The sequence below is a fragment of the Haliotis cracherodii genome, unplaced genomic scaffold, assembly GCF_022045235.1.
Source record: "Haliotis cracherodii isolate W230 unplaced genomic scaffold, xgHalCrac1.p SCAF_3, whole genome shotgun sequence".
Lineage (NCBI taxonomy): Eukaryota > Metazoa > Mollusca > Gastropoda > Lepetellida > Haliotidae > Haliotis > Haliotis cracherodii.
The window spans coordinates 49,545,480-49,563,690 of NW_027266286.1; the positions used below are offsets into that span (position 1 = coordinate 49,545,480).

The 18,211-nt window shown below is 37.2% G+C and overlaps 1 protein-coding gene across 3 annotated transcripts in view; it reads left to right on the top strand.

Moving 5' to 3' along the window:
* The window catches only part of LOC139473853 (E3 ubiquitin-protein ligase rnf213-alpha-like), a 148,826-nt gene that overhangs the window by 31,440 nt on the left and 99,175 nt on the right, over nucleotides 1-18,211 (top strand). For all 3 annotated transcript variants that reach the window (XM_071256623.1, XM_071256622.1, XM_071256624.1), the window contains exons 8-13: nucleotides 732-979; nucleotides 2,102-2,344; nucleotides 5,310-5,511; nucleotides 8,580-8,662; nucleotides 12,487-12,802; nucleotides 13,820-13,918. In XM_071256623.1, coding sequence (XP_071112724.1) covers nucleotides 732-979; nucleotides 2,102-2,344; nucleotides 5,310-5,511; nucleotides 8,580-8,662; nucleotides 12,487-12,802; nucleotides 13,820-13,918 — 1,191 coding nt within the window. The remainder of the gene's footprint in view (nucleotides 1-731; nucleotides 980-2,101; nucleotides 2,345-5,309; nucleotides 5,512-8,579; nucleotides 8,663-12,486; nucleotides 12,803-13,819; nucleotides 13,919-18,211) is intronic.

Below are 18,211 nucleotides of genomic sequence, written 5' to 3' on the forward strand. Positions count from 1 at the left end.
AATCTATAAACAAATTGAATTGCTTTTTTCTTTTCTTTTTTTCCAATCTAATGACAGGTATTTTCTGTAAAAAAATCTGTAAAGCAAGTAAACCAAATGTGTGGCCTATTTTTTGCAAGAGGCAAGATACTTGTAATCTGGTGTGAGGTTGTATTAGGCTTGCAATTTCACCAAAGCCAAGTTAATAGTATGGCACTGCAAATGCAAGTTGTATGAGGACTTATAGAAATGTCGGGGAGGGTCTGCCTCTGTTTTTGCAAGTATTGTAAAACGCTTTTCTAGTGCATTCATGCAAATATTCATCAAATGTAAAAAATATCAAATATTCATGCAGATACATCTGCACTGCTGTGATCATAGTGTCAGTATAAAAACACTAATTATGATTGATAACAATAACCAAGTGAGCCTTTTGCGTAAATAACATTGACAACCTTTATCAAAATTGACAGTATTTTGTCTTCATTTATTGTGTACAAGTTAACTAGATAGGAAAATGTTCATAAGTAGAAGGTCTTAACAGTAGAGAATATCTTGTTCAATGTTTAAGTTTGTTTGTTTCATTTTGAAATATTAGGTGATTAGGTCACTCTGGTAACACTGCTCACAAGATCAGCTTTGGATATTTGTAATCCACCCAACTTGGCACCAGTGGATGCCTTGATAGATGCAAAAAAAGATAACAAACAGCAGTATTTGTTCTATGCTCAAATGGTATTTATCTTTTTCAGGTGTTTCTCAAATTCATCAAACCCTTTCAAGATCACCTAATGAAGGTTGCAGAACGAAAGACATCCACTGATGAAAGTGGACTAGTTTTGGCTGTGTTTTTGTTAATGGTGGCCTATGAGACTGACATGAACCATGAGATCTATTCTGATGCCAAGCTCTTACAAGCTTTTTTACCACACCCTGATTTCAAGAAGAAAGAATGCCCAGATCTGGAAGCTTTGAAAAAACACTTCAAATCAAAAGCAAAGTATTTGATTTTACATCTATATCTGGGACTTTTGTAATAACTATACAACAATTGTTCCGAATCAGTAGTTGGCATATTTGCTGACAATAGATTTTTGGACGGTTCCGCTATTCTAACTTTCCTAATATGCATATAATAAGGTCATATTGGTAATCTGTTTTTTTCTTTTAATTTAGTTTGAAGTTTAATTGTGCCTGGTGATCTTGGCCTATTTTGCACTATAAATATGTTATATTTCATGTTGTTGTCTTAAAACTGCAAGATTAACAAACTGCAAATGGGGCCATTCTTTGACTTATATTGACTAAAACTTTCTAATTTCAAATAGTACCCCTGTAAATAATTGCTGACAAAATATGCAGAAAATATTTTGGGGGCCAAAATCATTTTTGAATTGATGGGTAGATCGCAACAATTCACCTTTGTTTGCAGCAACCATAATCAGATTTCCACAATTGTCACCTTAGAGAATGAGTACATTATATCATAAATGCCATACTTTCACTCAAAAACAAATCACAGTTATTTGACAAATGTAAGAAATATTTTACTTCCCCTAGTCAGAACGTGAGGTTTTGGAAGAGTGATTTTTTCATTTGACAATTCCAAACAGTGATTCATCAAATAAGTCCAGAATTAACAAGATGTCCTGGTACACCAATTGTTTTAGATTGAATTTATTCAGATTATATTGATCAAAGTTGACTAAATTTATTAATTATTTGGGTATTTTTTACAAACAATTGGCAGATCACATGAGCACGGTATGGCCAGGTCATTGGATAGTGGCATATATAAGACATTCCTTGCATGACAGGAAATCAGTAAAATTGTAAATATCAGTACTTGCTATCTCATTATTTTTGTTTGAATCTTGTTACTTTTATTTGTTTCAGTAATAGTCAAGCATATACATTAATATTAGTTACCCATATGCAATAAACTATGGCCATGAAGGCGAATGTTAATCACTGAGCCAGATACAAAAATGTATTAGATTTGTGCCATAACCATTAACATGATAAGCTACATTTTAATGATTTTATTCAAATTTAGATTTGTGATTGAGATATTGAGTTAATTAATATTGATTGTCTTAGAATATCATAAACATCTTTTCAGTGATCTTGTGGGATACCTATTGAGCACCATAAATCTTCACAGCAAAGACTTCCGATATGGGACTTCAACGTACACCTGTGAATCTCAGTGGATGTATCTTGTACCTCTCCTACATTTCTTGATGAAGAATTCAGAACCATTCAAGAAAGTCTGTGATCCTGATTACAAAAAATCAGAATGGTGGGGTCATATGGGCATTGACAAGGCAAAGGACACATTGAAGACAATTTATGGATGGTCCATGTGAGTACTGTGTTTAAAAGTTTAGAGGCATGTGAAAGTCTTACTGAAATACCCAAGGATATGAAGAAACCGTAATAACAAATATGCACATAACTGATCCAACTGCTAGCTCTTTGAAACAGTAATATTAAAATGATGGTATTTTAACGATTGAACCATTATTACTATCTTACTATGACAGTGTGCAATTTGCTTCCTTCCTTCAATACCCATAACACAAACACACACTTGATTGGTAATTGGTCATCCATTAGGAGTTAACTGCCCTAAACATTCTCTTGTTGCGAATTGCTGTGTACAGTGGAGCTATTATATTATCCTTCTTAACTTTGTCTTATGTGGTTATATATACACCTTGTTATACCCCCTACCTTTTAGGTCGGGAGTATATAAACTGAGGGCCAAAAGAAACGTTACAAACGTTAACTGATTTGTCACTTTGAAACAAAGATGCCAACCTGTTCAAAAACAGTAAAGAACACATCTCACGAATACAGCCTTCATGTTCTCTGTCGTTCTTTGCACGTGCTTTGCGGATTTTGGGAGATATTAGTGTTTGTCAGCAATTTTTTAAAACATTCTTTCCCAAATTATCGTGCAATTTCCGGGTATAAATTACGCACAGATCTGTTCCCTATCATTGATTGCGATGATTAACACCAATGAACATGCCAAGACTAACTGCTGTCCAGAGGGAGAGAGCCATAGGTATGCTGCAGATGGGAGCGACACAGAGTGCGGTTGCCATTAACATGAACTGCTCCAAGATGACCATTACCAGACTTGTCGCATGTCTCCGACAGACTGGCAGAACTGCAGACAGACCACGGAGTGGCAGACCAAAGGTCCTGACCCCGCAGAATGACTGCTTTTTATGGGTACTTCATCTGAGGAACAGTTTTCTTACTGCGACGTCATCAGCTGCCAACAGCTTAGGACATCCGGTCAGCAGACAACCAGTGACTAGACGACTATGACATTATGGTCTCCGGGCTTATCGCCCATTCAAAGGCATGACCTTGACCCGTCAACATCAACATGCCAGATTGATGTGGTGCAGGCAAACTCAGCAATGGCAACAAAGGGAATGACGAGAGCAGGTTCCAACTCTTCAAACCTGATGGGTGAAGATGGAACCTTACGGGACCGGAAGTGTGATGGTCTGGGGCGGCATTTGCGGGGACGAGAAGACGGAACTTGTCATCATCGAAGGCAATCTGACAGCACAACGCTACATTGACAATATCTTATGGCCAGTGGTTCTTCCTTTCATCCAGCGTCAACAACGGACAGTGTTCCAACAAGATAGGCCATACCCCTTAAAGCCCATATTACCAGAGACTTCCTAACTGCCAACAACGTGACTGTCCTGCCGTGGCCAGCTCGATCACCAGATCTGTCACCCATAGAACATCTCTGGGACCAGCTGGGGCGTCATCTTCGGAAACATCAACATCCTTCCTTCACGAGACAAGCGTTGATTGTTGCCCAACGTGAGGAATGGAATCGGATACCTGCAGTCGATGTGAGGACAGTCTGCAGGGAGAAGTGTCTCTTCAGCAGGTTCTTCGCCTGAATACGTGCAAACAAACTGCAGCAAACAACAGAGTCAGGGGTACATGGGCTATCTGGTGCTTGTGCCTCCTGTGATTTATGTGCCTGCATCTGTTACTGCTGTAACGCTTGAGCCTGCTTGTCTGTTCATTGTGGCACTTGCGCCTGTTTCCACTGTGGTGCCTGCTCTTTCTCCAGTTGTGGTGCCTTCACCTACTCTTGACGTCTCTTCAACATGTGTACCTTACATTCAAGTTAGGTCTGCATTGTCACTTACTCGTCTTGGGCATTGGGTGGGGGTATTAATCGATTTGGGTATACATCAGCAAGAGTGCTCTCTCCTCTTCCTTACAGTTTCAGGCTGCATCTCTATTGTTACACAGCCTATCAAGTTACGGCTCATTCTCATCCACCCACATCCCAAGAGGCAAGGGATGCTGGTGACCATTGGGGAACTACCTATGAACTCAGCAAACCCAAAGAAATCTCTTGGCCATGAGGCTTATAAGGAGTGAAGATTTCACTGGTTCCCAGGAACCATTGTTTCTCCAGGCTTGGGATGTGTACCTCATGGGTGTCACGATAGACCAGCAAATTCGGACCTCAGGAAGAAAGCCATACAGTTGTTATCAAAGAGCTCTCTTCTCAACAGTAAGAGACTTGGAGTATGGAAGACCGGAACCACTAACCATCATGGAGAAATGCCTGTCAGTAGCACCACATGTAGCACCACATGGTGACCGTATGTTCACCGGAAGGTCCAGGAAGGACTAGGTGTGCCTGTTTCTTATGATGACATCCTATTTTGTTCACATGAATGTGATGCCATAAATTTGTACAAAGGATTTTGTTAGTTAATTGTTAATTTTCCCCAAAAGTCCAACATTTTACTCTTGGGAATTGCAAGGCTTTGATAACTGATCCTGATAATGTCTGTGAGCTTTAAACCATCATGAAAGGCATTTAACTATCGTAGAAGCAGAAAATGTTGGAAAAAATTGAACTACATTTGCTGAAACTCAGCATGCATGTTTATAAGTTAGGGCTGTATAAAATGTACAAATTAAACCATTTATTCAAATTCACAAAATTCAAAGATATATGATACATAATAAACAATGGTGAAATGAACTTAAATGTTTCATATTCATCAGTTTGTTCTCATTATTTATGCAAAACAATATTTGAATATCAAAGCTGACAGCAACTTTTGTTAAGTCGTCTTTGTTGAAATCTGTTGACTACACATCCAGGTGAGCTGCATGTCCATGATATCTTAAGCCAAATACATATGAAGTATTATTGAGTTGAGCTCACATTTAATTTATTTTTAGCATTGTTGAAGATTTGTTTCTTGTTTATTTGATGTTTTCAATGTTGATTGAGATTCAGAAAAAGTAATATCTTCCAGACCATTGGATCACCTTGTTCGGGACTTGGAACATCTTTTTGAAGTTGACTACTTGCTACCAAGAACTATAATGGCATGTGTGTCTGCTCAACATATTCAAGAAGCTGAAATTCTAGGGAAGATTCCTCCTGAAATATGTTCAGCTACCTTTTGCCACTATCTGGGCTCCCAACACATGCATTTTCAAGACTATGAAAAGAGGGTAAGAACACATATATTTACTTAGAAAACAAAGCCTCAAAACCTAACGCATGCAAACCTAGCTAGAGACTGGTAGCACTTAAACATCAAACAATAGTTGTTATTGTTGATAATTCTAAGAATACTTCTCTATTACATCATTGCCAAAAATCCTGTATTTTGGCTGTCATCACACTATAAAAAATCTTCAAAATTTTAACAGAAGTACTTTTCACTATCAACTATCCATAATCAGTTGTGCAAGTAATAGTATTTTGAAGTCTGAACTCATGCTCATGTGCAAGGCAGGATTCCTCACTTCTTTCAGATCAGGAAGTGCATGTGATGTATCAAAGGTAGTAATAAGTATTCTTAGTATTAATATCCCCTTGGCATATAAAGCAGGTGATAGAATCGTTGCCTTGTCCGTCTGTCTCACACAACTCAAAAAAAGTTCAATATCTTCCACCAAAACTTGGCAGATATGTCGAACAGTTCCTGAAGTGGTGCTTTTTGTCATTTGCTGATTTTTTTGCATTTGGACTTAGATGAAAAGTCTTTCCCCTCCCCCTTTGATACTATGTCTGGTACATGTATTAGCCAAGGGCTGAAGTAGTGCATTTTTGGCTATAGGTCAGCAGTCATATTAATTTGGAGTCGCATTAGTTTCCAGATTTACAGTATCTAATTAATGGCTGTATCTATAGATAATGTTTTTCTATTACAGCGGAACATTCCCAGCTATTTGCACTTTTTAGTTTTTACTGTCAAACTTGAAGTTTTGTCAATGACTGCAACCACATTCTAAAAAATGGGAGATTTAATTTTTGTATACTAGCAGAACAAACGAACTGGTCTCAATATAAAGTCATGTAAATTTAGGTTATTGAAAATAACAACATAATATTTGGTAATATATCTGATCAATGTTTATCACAACAAATTCATTGACAAATCCCATACTTTGTGAAAGGACACAGAGTAACATGTCCTGAAAGAGGGGTGGTGTAAAATCTCAATCAACAATGTCAATATCAGGTGTGACTACCATTTGCATTGACATTATGCTACCTCAAAAAGTCAGTTACAAGACATGCAACTGCTGCAATGAGACATTACGTCCGTGCATTTTCACAAAGGGTAGAACATGATTTCTAACAATGTTGTCCCAGTAGCATATGCCATTCAAATTGCCATTAACAATGATGAGTTGTGTTCTCCCATGAGTTGTGATGCCACCCCATACCATTACACTTCCACCCCCAAACTGACGACGTTGAGTATCTCAAGTGTCACTAAAATGTTCTCCATGACACCTCTAGACCCTTTCACGACCATCAAAGTTGTCCAGATGAAACCTGGACTCATCTGTGAACACTATACTGGCCAAGTCTTGTCTTCTGAACCTCAGATGCTGTATACACAAAGCTTGGGTGTATCGTTGGACGTCGGGGCAGGATATTGTGCTCCCTTAACCAGTTGAATGCAGTTCTGCCGCTAATATGTCTTAACCCAGGAATTGTCCGAGCTGTTAATGTGGCAGTTTGACATGGATTCTGTAGATGCACCAAAGGATTATGGTTGCCTTTTCTTGTCACATGTGGATGACCGACCCTTGGCAAGTCATGAGCGTTGGCCTGCTATAAATAACGACTTCAGAGAGATAATATTGTTTTTCAATGAACATTAAAATGTCTGGCAACTTTGTTTTGCACCATTCCTGTTTGCAGCGTACCCACGATGAGTAGATGTTGATTTTCACCAAAGCCATGGCATTGCTTAAATGTGGTGCCAGGGTTGAGCCAAGAAAAGTGACCTTGATGTGGCATGGGTAGAAACTAGGCTTTGATATATAGGCTAGTGAATCTTTCAGGTGCTCAAAAGAATGTTTGTGAATTCCAATTTATGATAATATGTGCACGTGACATTTCAAGTGGTGATTAGTCGTAGTTGATATACTGTCAAAATCTCATAGGAGAGAAAATATTGGTTACATGTTTGTGTGTGTATCTCAAATCATACAGTATCTCGAACCTGAATGGTTGGTGACTTCAGGTTCAAGATAGAAGGAGTCTCCTGCATATCAATTTAATTTTCACATGCTATGTTCCGCATGTCCCACATGATATGTTCTACATGTCCCTAGGAACATTTGAATAAACTCATCATTTTTGTGATTGATGTAATGCTTTTTTTCTGAAGATTTTCAATGACTTCCCATGAAGGTCATTCTAACCAGAAACATTGTAACAAGTAAAATTAAGTAAATGGTAAATATTACAGGCACATTGAAAAACGGTATGTTTAAGTGCTACCAGTCTCTAGGTTTGCGTGCATTATCTGACTTAGAATACAGCATCATAACAACATAATACAGCCTAATCAGATTTAACATACAACATGAAAGTTTGAATAAATAAGATAATAAATGTAAACTACATTTTCCGTGCAGTATTCGTAATAATAATACATGGGAATCTTTAATTTTGTGTTCCAATATCGGTGCTATGTTTGAACTAGTCTGTATATTCGTACTGCACGTGCATTTGGTGCGGTTTGTCTGTTGTAGGTCAGTAAACTGTCAATTCATTACAGATAATCTACAGTTTAGTCAAAAGTGTGATGTCATCTCTTTATTTTAAGTATGCAGGAAAAATTCGGACATAAAAAATGACAGTAACTTTTGTTAAGTGGTTGTCGTTGATGACATTTTAATCTGTTGACTACACATTCAGGTGAGCTACATTCCATGTCATTATTGTATTCTTAAGAATTAGTGATTGTGCTGAATTTCAACAAATTAGGTAGCATCATCTGCTCTGAAACTTGGCCATTAATATTGTAGATGTTTTGAAAAAGAATCTACCCGTAACATCTTACAAACTGCTTTACAAAATGTGGCATATTCTTTTCATTAATATTTGTTACCATAACAATGAATTAATATAACAATGATTGCCAGAGTGTGACTTTATGTAACATTCACCTCACTTTGATTGTACCTGTGAGAAATAGTCCCTCTGCGATATTTTCATCTTGCACAGTTTAAGAGGTAATTTGAAGTGGATTCTTCTAATGTACTTTTTCCAGAAATTAGCGGCTGGTTTAAGGACTGTGGCAGATGCACAAAGAAAGCAGTGGATGGCGATAGAGTTGTCTGAACCAAGTCAAAGGTATGTTTCTATTTTGATGTTGAATATTGCTGATAATGTGTGCCCACTCATCTTGGATGTTGTAGAGAATTATTAACTTCAAACACTTCCGGAATCAAGATTAGGATCATGTAATCTGGGCCTACCCGGACTGAACGTTTTTATACCGTGGGCATGATTACAGATTTTTCCTTTTTTAAATGAGTACCATTTTATCCAAGTTTAAGCACAGGGCTTGAAAATGAAAAACGACAAAAACATAATAGGAAGAATAAATATCCCAAGTTTACTGAAACAAAAACCCACAAATGAAATGAGAGAACAACACTTTTACAAAAAACATGAGATTGTCTTAAGCTTAAAAGTTAAAAAATGCTTTGAAAATTGAAATGACAGCAATAAAAAATATAGGAAAACAAACCAATATGCGTGAGACTCATATGCGTTTACACTGTCACATAAATATCAGAAAAAGGTCTGATGACTTGTCATTTATTTTGGTGACTTAAATGGATTTGTATGTTTATTTTTGCTTGTGTTAAAGTGACAGACTGCATAAGCAATGATAAACACAGGGCATTGATGATTGAAGGCAGCCAGTGAGGGATATTTAGGGGGTATTCTCAGCCAGCTGTATCATTGTATTTTATTTTTTTCCACATCTGGCTCTCAAATTGTGGCCTTACTATCCTCCTCAGCTTGCTTGGATAGTTTCCCCCTAAAGTTCAATAATCCACATCCAACTTGTATGCTACTTGTATCCTCATTTATCGCATCATTTTGTACCGTTATGTGTAGTCACTCGCTGTGCTCTGATGCTCAGAAATATAGCCAGCGTTTGTTCCCAATGCTTGGGCATGATCGATGCTCGATCATGTACACACTTAGTTTTGTGCCAACGATTTGGCCGTCCAGCTTCGCTTTGTCATGTTAGAATTTGCATGTGGCCAAATCGTTTCCAATGCTTTGCATGATTGATGCTCAATCATGGGCACCCTTAGTCATACCTGAGAATTCCCCATACGTCAAACTTATAATTTGTATTTTATCATAATAAATGTTTGAAACTACTTTGTGTTTGGTTGTTATTATAAATGGATTTGTATGTTTATTTTTGCTTGTGTTAAAGTGACAGAATGCATAAGCAATGATAAGGACAGGGCATTGATGATTGAAGGCAGCCAGTGAGGGATATTATTATCATCCCACTTAAGTTCATTCACAATCCCTCAGTGATAGAGAAATATAGAGAACCAGGTTTATTTATGATGTAAGTGACATTTCTAAACAATTTATATGAAAAGAAAAGACTACCGTATTTCACTTTAGTTGTTTCACTTCTGAATTTTAACTTCTCTTAGCCATCAAAGTTTCAGAGAGAAGACTGATTTTGGATTACCAGTGGCTTGATTAATGGGTGTTGTGCCGGGTTAGCGAAAATCCAATTTTCCCTAGTATCAGTAAAGCGAAAACCAAAGTTGGGGTATTTGTCCTACGAAGGCGAAAATGAGTAATTGCTATAAAAACAACGGATTTCCGTAGTTTAGATTAGCGCCCGTGCAGTTACAAACAGAGGAAAGGAGAGGAGAAGAGATTTACTAGAGAGTCGTTTCGTAAAAAAATAATACAGTTGGATGTTTAAACACACGAGAAGAAATGATCAGTTTCTTAATTGAACAAACAATTAGTTTCTTAGTTGATATGGGTTATGATACCGATGGGTTTAGAGGAGAGTCGTTTCTTAACAATACATACAGTATGTATTTGATGGTATATATAAAGATTTCAACTTATTTATCCATGTCCAAATTGGCTAATGTACAAGTTCGAGTGACCATGGTTGATACCGTGCGAGGTGGTCAGCACTTGCTTTATGAGGGATTCAATTTTCGTTGTAAGAAAACGGTCCGTGAGAAGAAGTATTGGAACTGCATTGTTGCTGCCTGACCTGAGATTCATCTTGAAGGACAGTGGACATTGACCGAAGCAGGAGAACACTTCCTTCATCGCATCGACAACGACATTCTCATCTTCACCACAAGCAAGAACATTGAGTACCTGTGTGCAGCAGATGAAGTGTTTGGTGACGGCACCTTCTCCTCTAATGGCTCAACAGCAGAATTGTTACTTCAATCCAAGAACTTTCCAGTTAGACTTTGAAATCGCTGCCCACAATGCTGTACGGAGTGCCTTTCCCAACACTTTGATCAGGGGCTGTTATTTTAATTATAGAATGTATTTATGTATTTACCATTATATTTTAAGATATAAGTTATTGTTGTTTTTGTAGAAATTATAATGTACATCTATGAAATATTAAAGTATTAGGGTTATTAAATTTGTTAAATGTAAAGTACTTTTGTGCAACTATACTATACTTTAGCATCTAATAAATTACTACTGTAATTACGGTATATGCATTTCTGTGTTTTTCTTGTAATTTGAGAGTCCCGGTATAGCAATATCCCGTGTTTACTGTAGCGTGACCAGTCTTACTGTAGCTTCACGAAAGCGAAGAGATTATAGAGTTGATTATGGCTGTGTTTCGCTCTTCCGGCCCATAACCGATTAATGCTTATTTTGTTTTATGACTCACCACAAAACCTGCTTGACTTATGTACAATCAACTTTGACTTACCAAGAAAACCTACTGTAAGTCCATGACGGAAAAGACTTTTTTACATCTGAACATACTGTTTTAAATATTTTGAGGGTGTTTATAAAATCCTTCCATATAATTATATTTGTTTTTACTTTGTTTGAAATATTTGTCATCGCATTTCTTAGAAATAGAGTGTGTCAAATCAATTAAGCATTCAATTTTCTCTATCATATGCTTTCTGTACCTGTAAGAGTTATCATACTTTTAACATACCCGATACATGTACGGTATATGTTTTCTTTGTATGAAGATATAATATCAATTGCAATTGCGCCATCCTAATGCATTTATATTTATTTATATAAAATGCAATAACGTTTTTGAAATGGAAAATAGTTATTGCATTGATGCAAAAGAAAACAAATAGAACTGGGAACATGATTAAAAAGATACACGTTACTAGACTAATTATAAGGCTTTCAACTTACAATAGTGGAGCCCTGCCTTCCATGCTCATTTTGTGAATGGTTTTCAAGAAAGATTTGAGTTTATATTTGATTGTAGAAAAACATTGGTCTCTTGATGCGCTAATCATTTTGAAAAAGACACACATGTAAACTGTTGTCTTACTTGATGGTTAAATTATTGTGTGTTTTTTTTAACTGCTTGAGTATACTGAAAGGTGCTATAGCAGTAGAACATTTCATGAGCAGCTCTCCCTACAACATAAAATCACATACAAATGATATTTGGAATAGATAATACTGAACATTGAAATCATACCCACTTCTGTATGTGGGCAACTAATTTGAAAGTATATTTTTCTATGATTTTTATGTGTATCAGTTATTGGAAGTTAGTAAATACTGTATTTACAAAGAACAAATGTCGAACTTGCAAAATAATTTTGATGTTCTAAGAACTTGAAAAATAACAAAAAGCTATTGTATGCAGGGGTTGTGTCATACATATTTTCTACAGTGTGGCCAGTATAGCACTTACCATTGAATTAAAGGTGAGCTTCTGTATCGGTTGTACTATGGTTTGATTTTTTTATCATGTGCTCAGATAGTAAGGACAAACCAAGAATCCTGACATTCTATTTTCACTTGGGATACCTTTAACATTAAACAAAGTACCAGTGGGGTGTTGCCATGTTTAATATGTTCCATCTGATCAACAACATGTGGAAGAGTGTAGTGATGCTCAGTTCACCCCATCTAAATTAAATAATCTATTCCAGGTCACTAGAGGGACATCTATCAAAAGCAAAGATGAGTGTAAAGATCACTTTTGATGTTGTGACGGTTTGTCTCCTTTGGAAATACCAACTTGTCGACTTGGTAGCAGCTGCCTCAGATCTCTTTCTGGCAAGCCTTTGGGATGGTCGCCTTCTTTATGAAAATGTCAAGCTGGATCCTAAACACAAAAATGAACTTGAACATTTTTGCACAGATCATTTACTGTCAAAACTAAAAGGTGTTCAGCATCAAATGCTTACCTGGATGGATGACCACTTTGGGTTCTATACAGTCTCTTCAGTCAAATCTTCCTTAGAGGTTAGTGATGTTGTCTTTGACCGATAACATTAAAGTAAAATGGTTAACTGTGTTTCCTTAATATTTAATGCTGAAATGATACACTGTAGACACATTGAGGTATATGTAGCATTACATTGTTTATAATAGGTACACTGTTTCAGAAAAAAAAATGCTTGTGAATATGTTCCTATGTCAGTATTATATGAAGCATTGGAAATTAAAGCTATTTTCTAAAATTACTTTTTTGTGTCAGATGTTTATGTTGTTGCCAAAACATGATCAGACTACATAATGGTCATCATATGATGAACCAAAACTCTTGATAAGTAGCAAGTCTATTCAATGTTAGTGTTAGATAATATTAGCTATGCATGAAAGAATACATATTGATGCCAAATAAGACACACCTGTATGTGTCGTGTGTGAAATTAACAGGGTTTCATCCAGCTTCTGAAAACTGAAAGTTACCAAGACTCGCTGCCTATGTTTTAGAGTCATGAGCACTACTTTTTTATTCATTCATGCAAAGTCTTCAGCTTTTTTAGTCTGAAAGATACTGATAACACTTAACATATTTCCAGAAATAAACAGCACATTATATTGGTAAAAACACATTATAATGAGCATCAACATTTTAGTTTCTTTTAGTCACTTGAATCTTTTGTGATAGTAAAGACTGATCATGAATAACCTCTGCAATATTATTATGGTGCACTGTGCATTGGTGAATTTTTTTAGCGTTTAAGCTGCATAGCAGGTTTTTTTCTGTCCATGAACTATTCCAGTTTCGACATTTCCTCTGAATTAGCAGGTTTAAAATACAAAAACATTGAATTGATGGTCCATAGCTTCAATGGTGTCATAAGGTTGAGTTTTATCATGTTGTATTCTTGGTCTATTTATATTCATCCATTACCAATGAGGAATTTTGTTTTAGTGTTAAGTATGAGATTTTCCAAGACACAAACATAAGTTTAATATTATCTGGACTGTTGGTTTGATCTGTTACTACACTTGATATTTTTTCTCTTACAGCTGTGGAATGTTTTCATTGGTTTGCACATTTCTGTTCCTGAGTTACAAAAAGAGTGGCAGAAAACGCTTCTTGATGCCTTTGAAAGAATCCTGTCTAAGGTTTGATTTCTGATACATTGTTAATAATCGTTTTATTGCAGGTTTTACTATACAATATGTATGATATCTCCATGTCTTTGCTGTTTCACACTTCAGTAAGCAATATCCCAGCTGCATGATTTTATCCTAACAGTGGCTGAAAAAATTAGCAATATCACACAGCAATAGAAACTAACTGTTTTCTTCCACTAGTCCTTATGATGATAACACATAGCAAAACACTAATTAATGGCAAATATCTACTATAGTCCTCAGGCAAGGACTACAGGAAGAGTACCAATTTCTAACAATGTATCCTCTGCCCCACTTTTTGTTATGGGCTAGTAACAACTAGGAGATAACAACTTGTCCCTGTGATACCTTAACTGTTGGGTAGTTTGGCAAGGACTATAGGACTCGTGTCAATTTCTAATGCTGTCACACACAGTAACAATATGATGACAAGCAATCGGCAGAGTCACTAAGGCTGATCCAATTTGGTCTTCTCTTACGACAAGCTGTAGAGAGCTGGGAAACTTTAAGACAACTTGTACCCAAGAATGAGGGTCATGCATTATGCTCATTGCGCACAATACACATTACGACCACAGGTGTTGTATTATCTGTTGGATAAAAGAGCTCTTTATTTTGTGTCATGAACTGAACCTTGGCCAACTGCTCATGAAAGGACAGTTCCACGAAATGAGCCATTACCATACTGAAACCTGACTTCTCTGAAGTGAGTGAGTGAATATTGCTTAACGCGGCATCAGCAATTTTGCAGCTATTCGCAGTGAGACTTTTCTCAAGAACCAGTACTTAAGAAACTCATGGCATGTCAGGGTCAGCACCCATGTTCAACCGTAAATATGTATAACTTTCTTATTAAGGTATCTAGCTTTATGATGTCTTGCATGAGACATATGTTTTTCCAAACTGGAAGTTATTTTAAAACATGGAATTGCATGAAACTTTCTTATTAGAATTAGAATTTTCTAGTTACTCTGCGTATGGCATGTATGATTCTTGTGAATTCTCTACCACTATTACATCGTTGCCATTATACTGTATTTTGGCAGCAATCACACAAAACTAAAAATGTCAGATTTTCAACAGAAGTCCTCTTCGCTGTCCACTTCACTTGATTAGTTGTTCCTCTAATAGCACTGACAGCTTTCCTGTGTGCAAGGTGGGAAATACCTCACTTCTTTCCTGTGTGGTATTATTGTATGAACGTCATCACAAGGCCTGATATTCATACAGTTTGGCCCTCACTCTATAAAGGTTCAAATTCCAATGAACCCTCACAAAGTGAAATTCTATTCTTAATGATTAAGGACTTAACTATTTAGTAGTTGTATACTTTAATAACTGCTGGTTATTCATGTGAGTATTCTGGTTGAGTGTGTGTGTGAGTGTCTCCCATAGCGTCCTTGGCCACTTGTAAGAAGTATGGCAGATTTATGGTGACTGGCAACCCTCACTCTTCATGTTAGAAATGTTGGGATGGGAAATGTACTGTAGAAGCACATGAACAGTGCTCTGATCTCTTAAAGTCAGCGTTTTCTGAACTTACCAACTCTATCTAGAAGGCCAGATGCAAGGAAGCTGCCATGAAGTCGCTGGAAGTTTCCATTGCAATGGCGTCTCTCACGACTGCCCGTCCTGACTTCACATGTCCTTTACATCTCCTTTACAAGCTATGCCGCAGATGTTGGCTCAACCTGACCCTTCTCCTACCTTATCTTTGGTACTTCTGGAACAGCTTTTTTTTAAGAAGTAGTCTACCATGGAAGCCTTGTATGACTCTCGTTTGCCTGCACTCTCGTCACATGGGGCAATGTATCCTGTCAACCACATCCAGCTTTTTCGTCTACTTCCATGGCCATACGACCGTACAATCCTTTCAGGACGCCTCCTGATCACCAGCCAGTAGTGCTCTAGCTGTACCCCATCAGGATTCCCAATCATCACGTTCTCCACACATTCACAAGACTCAGCAGGGTGCCTACCTCTGTTCCTAATAAGGATGCAAGTCTCATCTTACCTTACCCCAAGGGGTTTCTGGATGCTCAGCCTTCCCCTTCAGGTCCTGCTTCCCATGATGCATTTGCTCTCTCTCCCCAAACACCTATTCTTCTTGGACGCCATCTAAAGACGCTCAACTCGAAGACCTAACAGATTCCTTCGATGCCTTAGCCACTATGTGTCAATCTATGGAGCTCCTCGGGGTCTCTCCTTCCCGTACGGATTTGGATTCTGACTTTCAGAATGATGTCTACTTTCCAGAAGAGGAATTACCACCTCATGATTACATTCCTGGTCACTGTTTTGTTGATCTTCTGGAGCAACTTTATCACTTGATGCCAGTTTTACAGCCTATGGTGGAACGAACGCCCCTCATCCTTCCGAGAATTCGAAGTTTGACTTTCGCCTTCCTCAGCCTAATGTCAAACAGAAATTATGCCAAACCCACGACAATACCTTTCCCAGCTCTCCAGCCCTGGATGGCGAATATCTCTAACTGGTCTTACCAGCATTATGCATTCAGGACCTTAATATGCCCTTGAAATACTCCATGGATATTAATTGGTTCATTGTGGGATTAAGGCATGTCATTCCTTCCTTGAAGTCATCCTATGAAGGCATTTCCGGAGCTACACTTCAACCTATTTGTATTGTTCAGGTGGGCCTTATTCACAGTCTCCTCACTATTGTATGATTGAAGGTTCCTCAAAGAGCAAAATAAAGACGTTTCAACCAAATCTTTAAATATGCTATATAAATTAATAGATAAAATCAACAAAAATATACCTAAAAGTTGTCAAACTTACATCAATGTTATAATTTCTGTCTTTTCGTGCGATCATACACGAGGACAGTACCATTTCTGTAATTTGATTGGCTGCATAAGCTCAGATGCTTAAATTTGACCAATCACAAACCTTGTAGCAGATTTCGGTAAGAAAGCGTCTTTAGAAACCAATTTCTATCCAATAAAATTGCATGTTTCAGCTATGAAAAGAAACCAGGGGAGGTTACCAGTGTTGTTCCGTGACTGCGTCCTTGCGGGATTCCCGTAACATTTCTGTGCATGACGCAATTAAAATACAACAACGTGTCTGGCTGGGTACACTAAGCTTTTCACTTTCACTTTCCATCTGAAAGGTTTATTATAAGTAAACATTGCAGTCAAACATCAGTGTGTGTTTTTAAACCAAATGTGTCTGTTTGAGATTACTATAGTGATATTTTTTACCAATTGTAGGCAAGCTTACAATTAACGACAGCAGGACTGCACTGAATATTATTTTCTGACCAATCAGATTTATTGTGTCTAAATAGATACTGTTAAAGCCAGCAGTGACAAGCATGGCATCTGATGAACCGAAGAAGCGATAAATGGGCATGGAAACATTTTTTGTGCCGTCATTGGGTATCTGGGTATGAGACAATCCCATAAATAACTTTGGATGAATCTTGATGCAGTTTGTAATAGTTTATTATAACTGTAACAGAGTTAAGATGTTTAAACATTTACTGAAAGAGAGATTGAATTACAGATCCATAAATAATTAATGATAATGTGCATTGTTCAAGTCGCATAGTGTAATCTTTTATTTGAAGCTGCATACAGATTAATCAAATAAACATTAAAACATTTCTTTTGAATTAAAAGTTTTTATTGCAGTTTATAACATATTTTATTGAATTAAGACCATAAAAATAAAGGACAGTACATAGCATTTAAAAATCTGCGTCAATTTTGCTTTATTAGGGATGATGCCCTCTAAAATTTTAGAAGGCCCCCTCAGTTGACACCAAGGGGGCCTATCGGATGTCGTTTCCACATGAATGGTCAAATATTGGCTGCAGCAGACCTCGCCATCAAAACTCTACTCAAAAAGTGTGTCGACCAGAGGCTCCCAGATTCTGGCCAAAGTGAGGGATTTTATTCACCGGCCTTTTTGGTTCAACAAAAAAAAACTACCAGGAAATGAAGATGATTATCAATCTAAAGACCCTCAACAAATCGTTTCTGGTCCCCCCTCCGAAATTCCAGATAGAATCGGTTCGCAAGTTGCGTTCAACACTCAAGACAGGAGATTGTCTCATTAGCCTCAACTTACGGGACACCTATCTCTGTCCCAACTACCTGTCTTCACTTCCACCTTTTTGTAATCAACAGGAAGTGTCATAATTTCCATCGGCTTTCTTCATGAACTTTGCATATCTCCAACTTGTCCGCCTTCACAGTGACCTAGTATGTAATGTATTCCAACACATTTCCTTATTTCATCATATTTTTCCAGT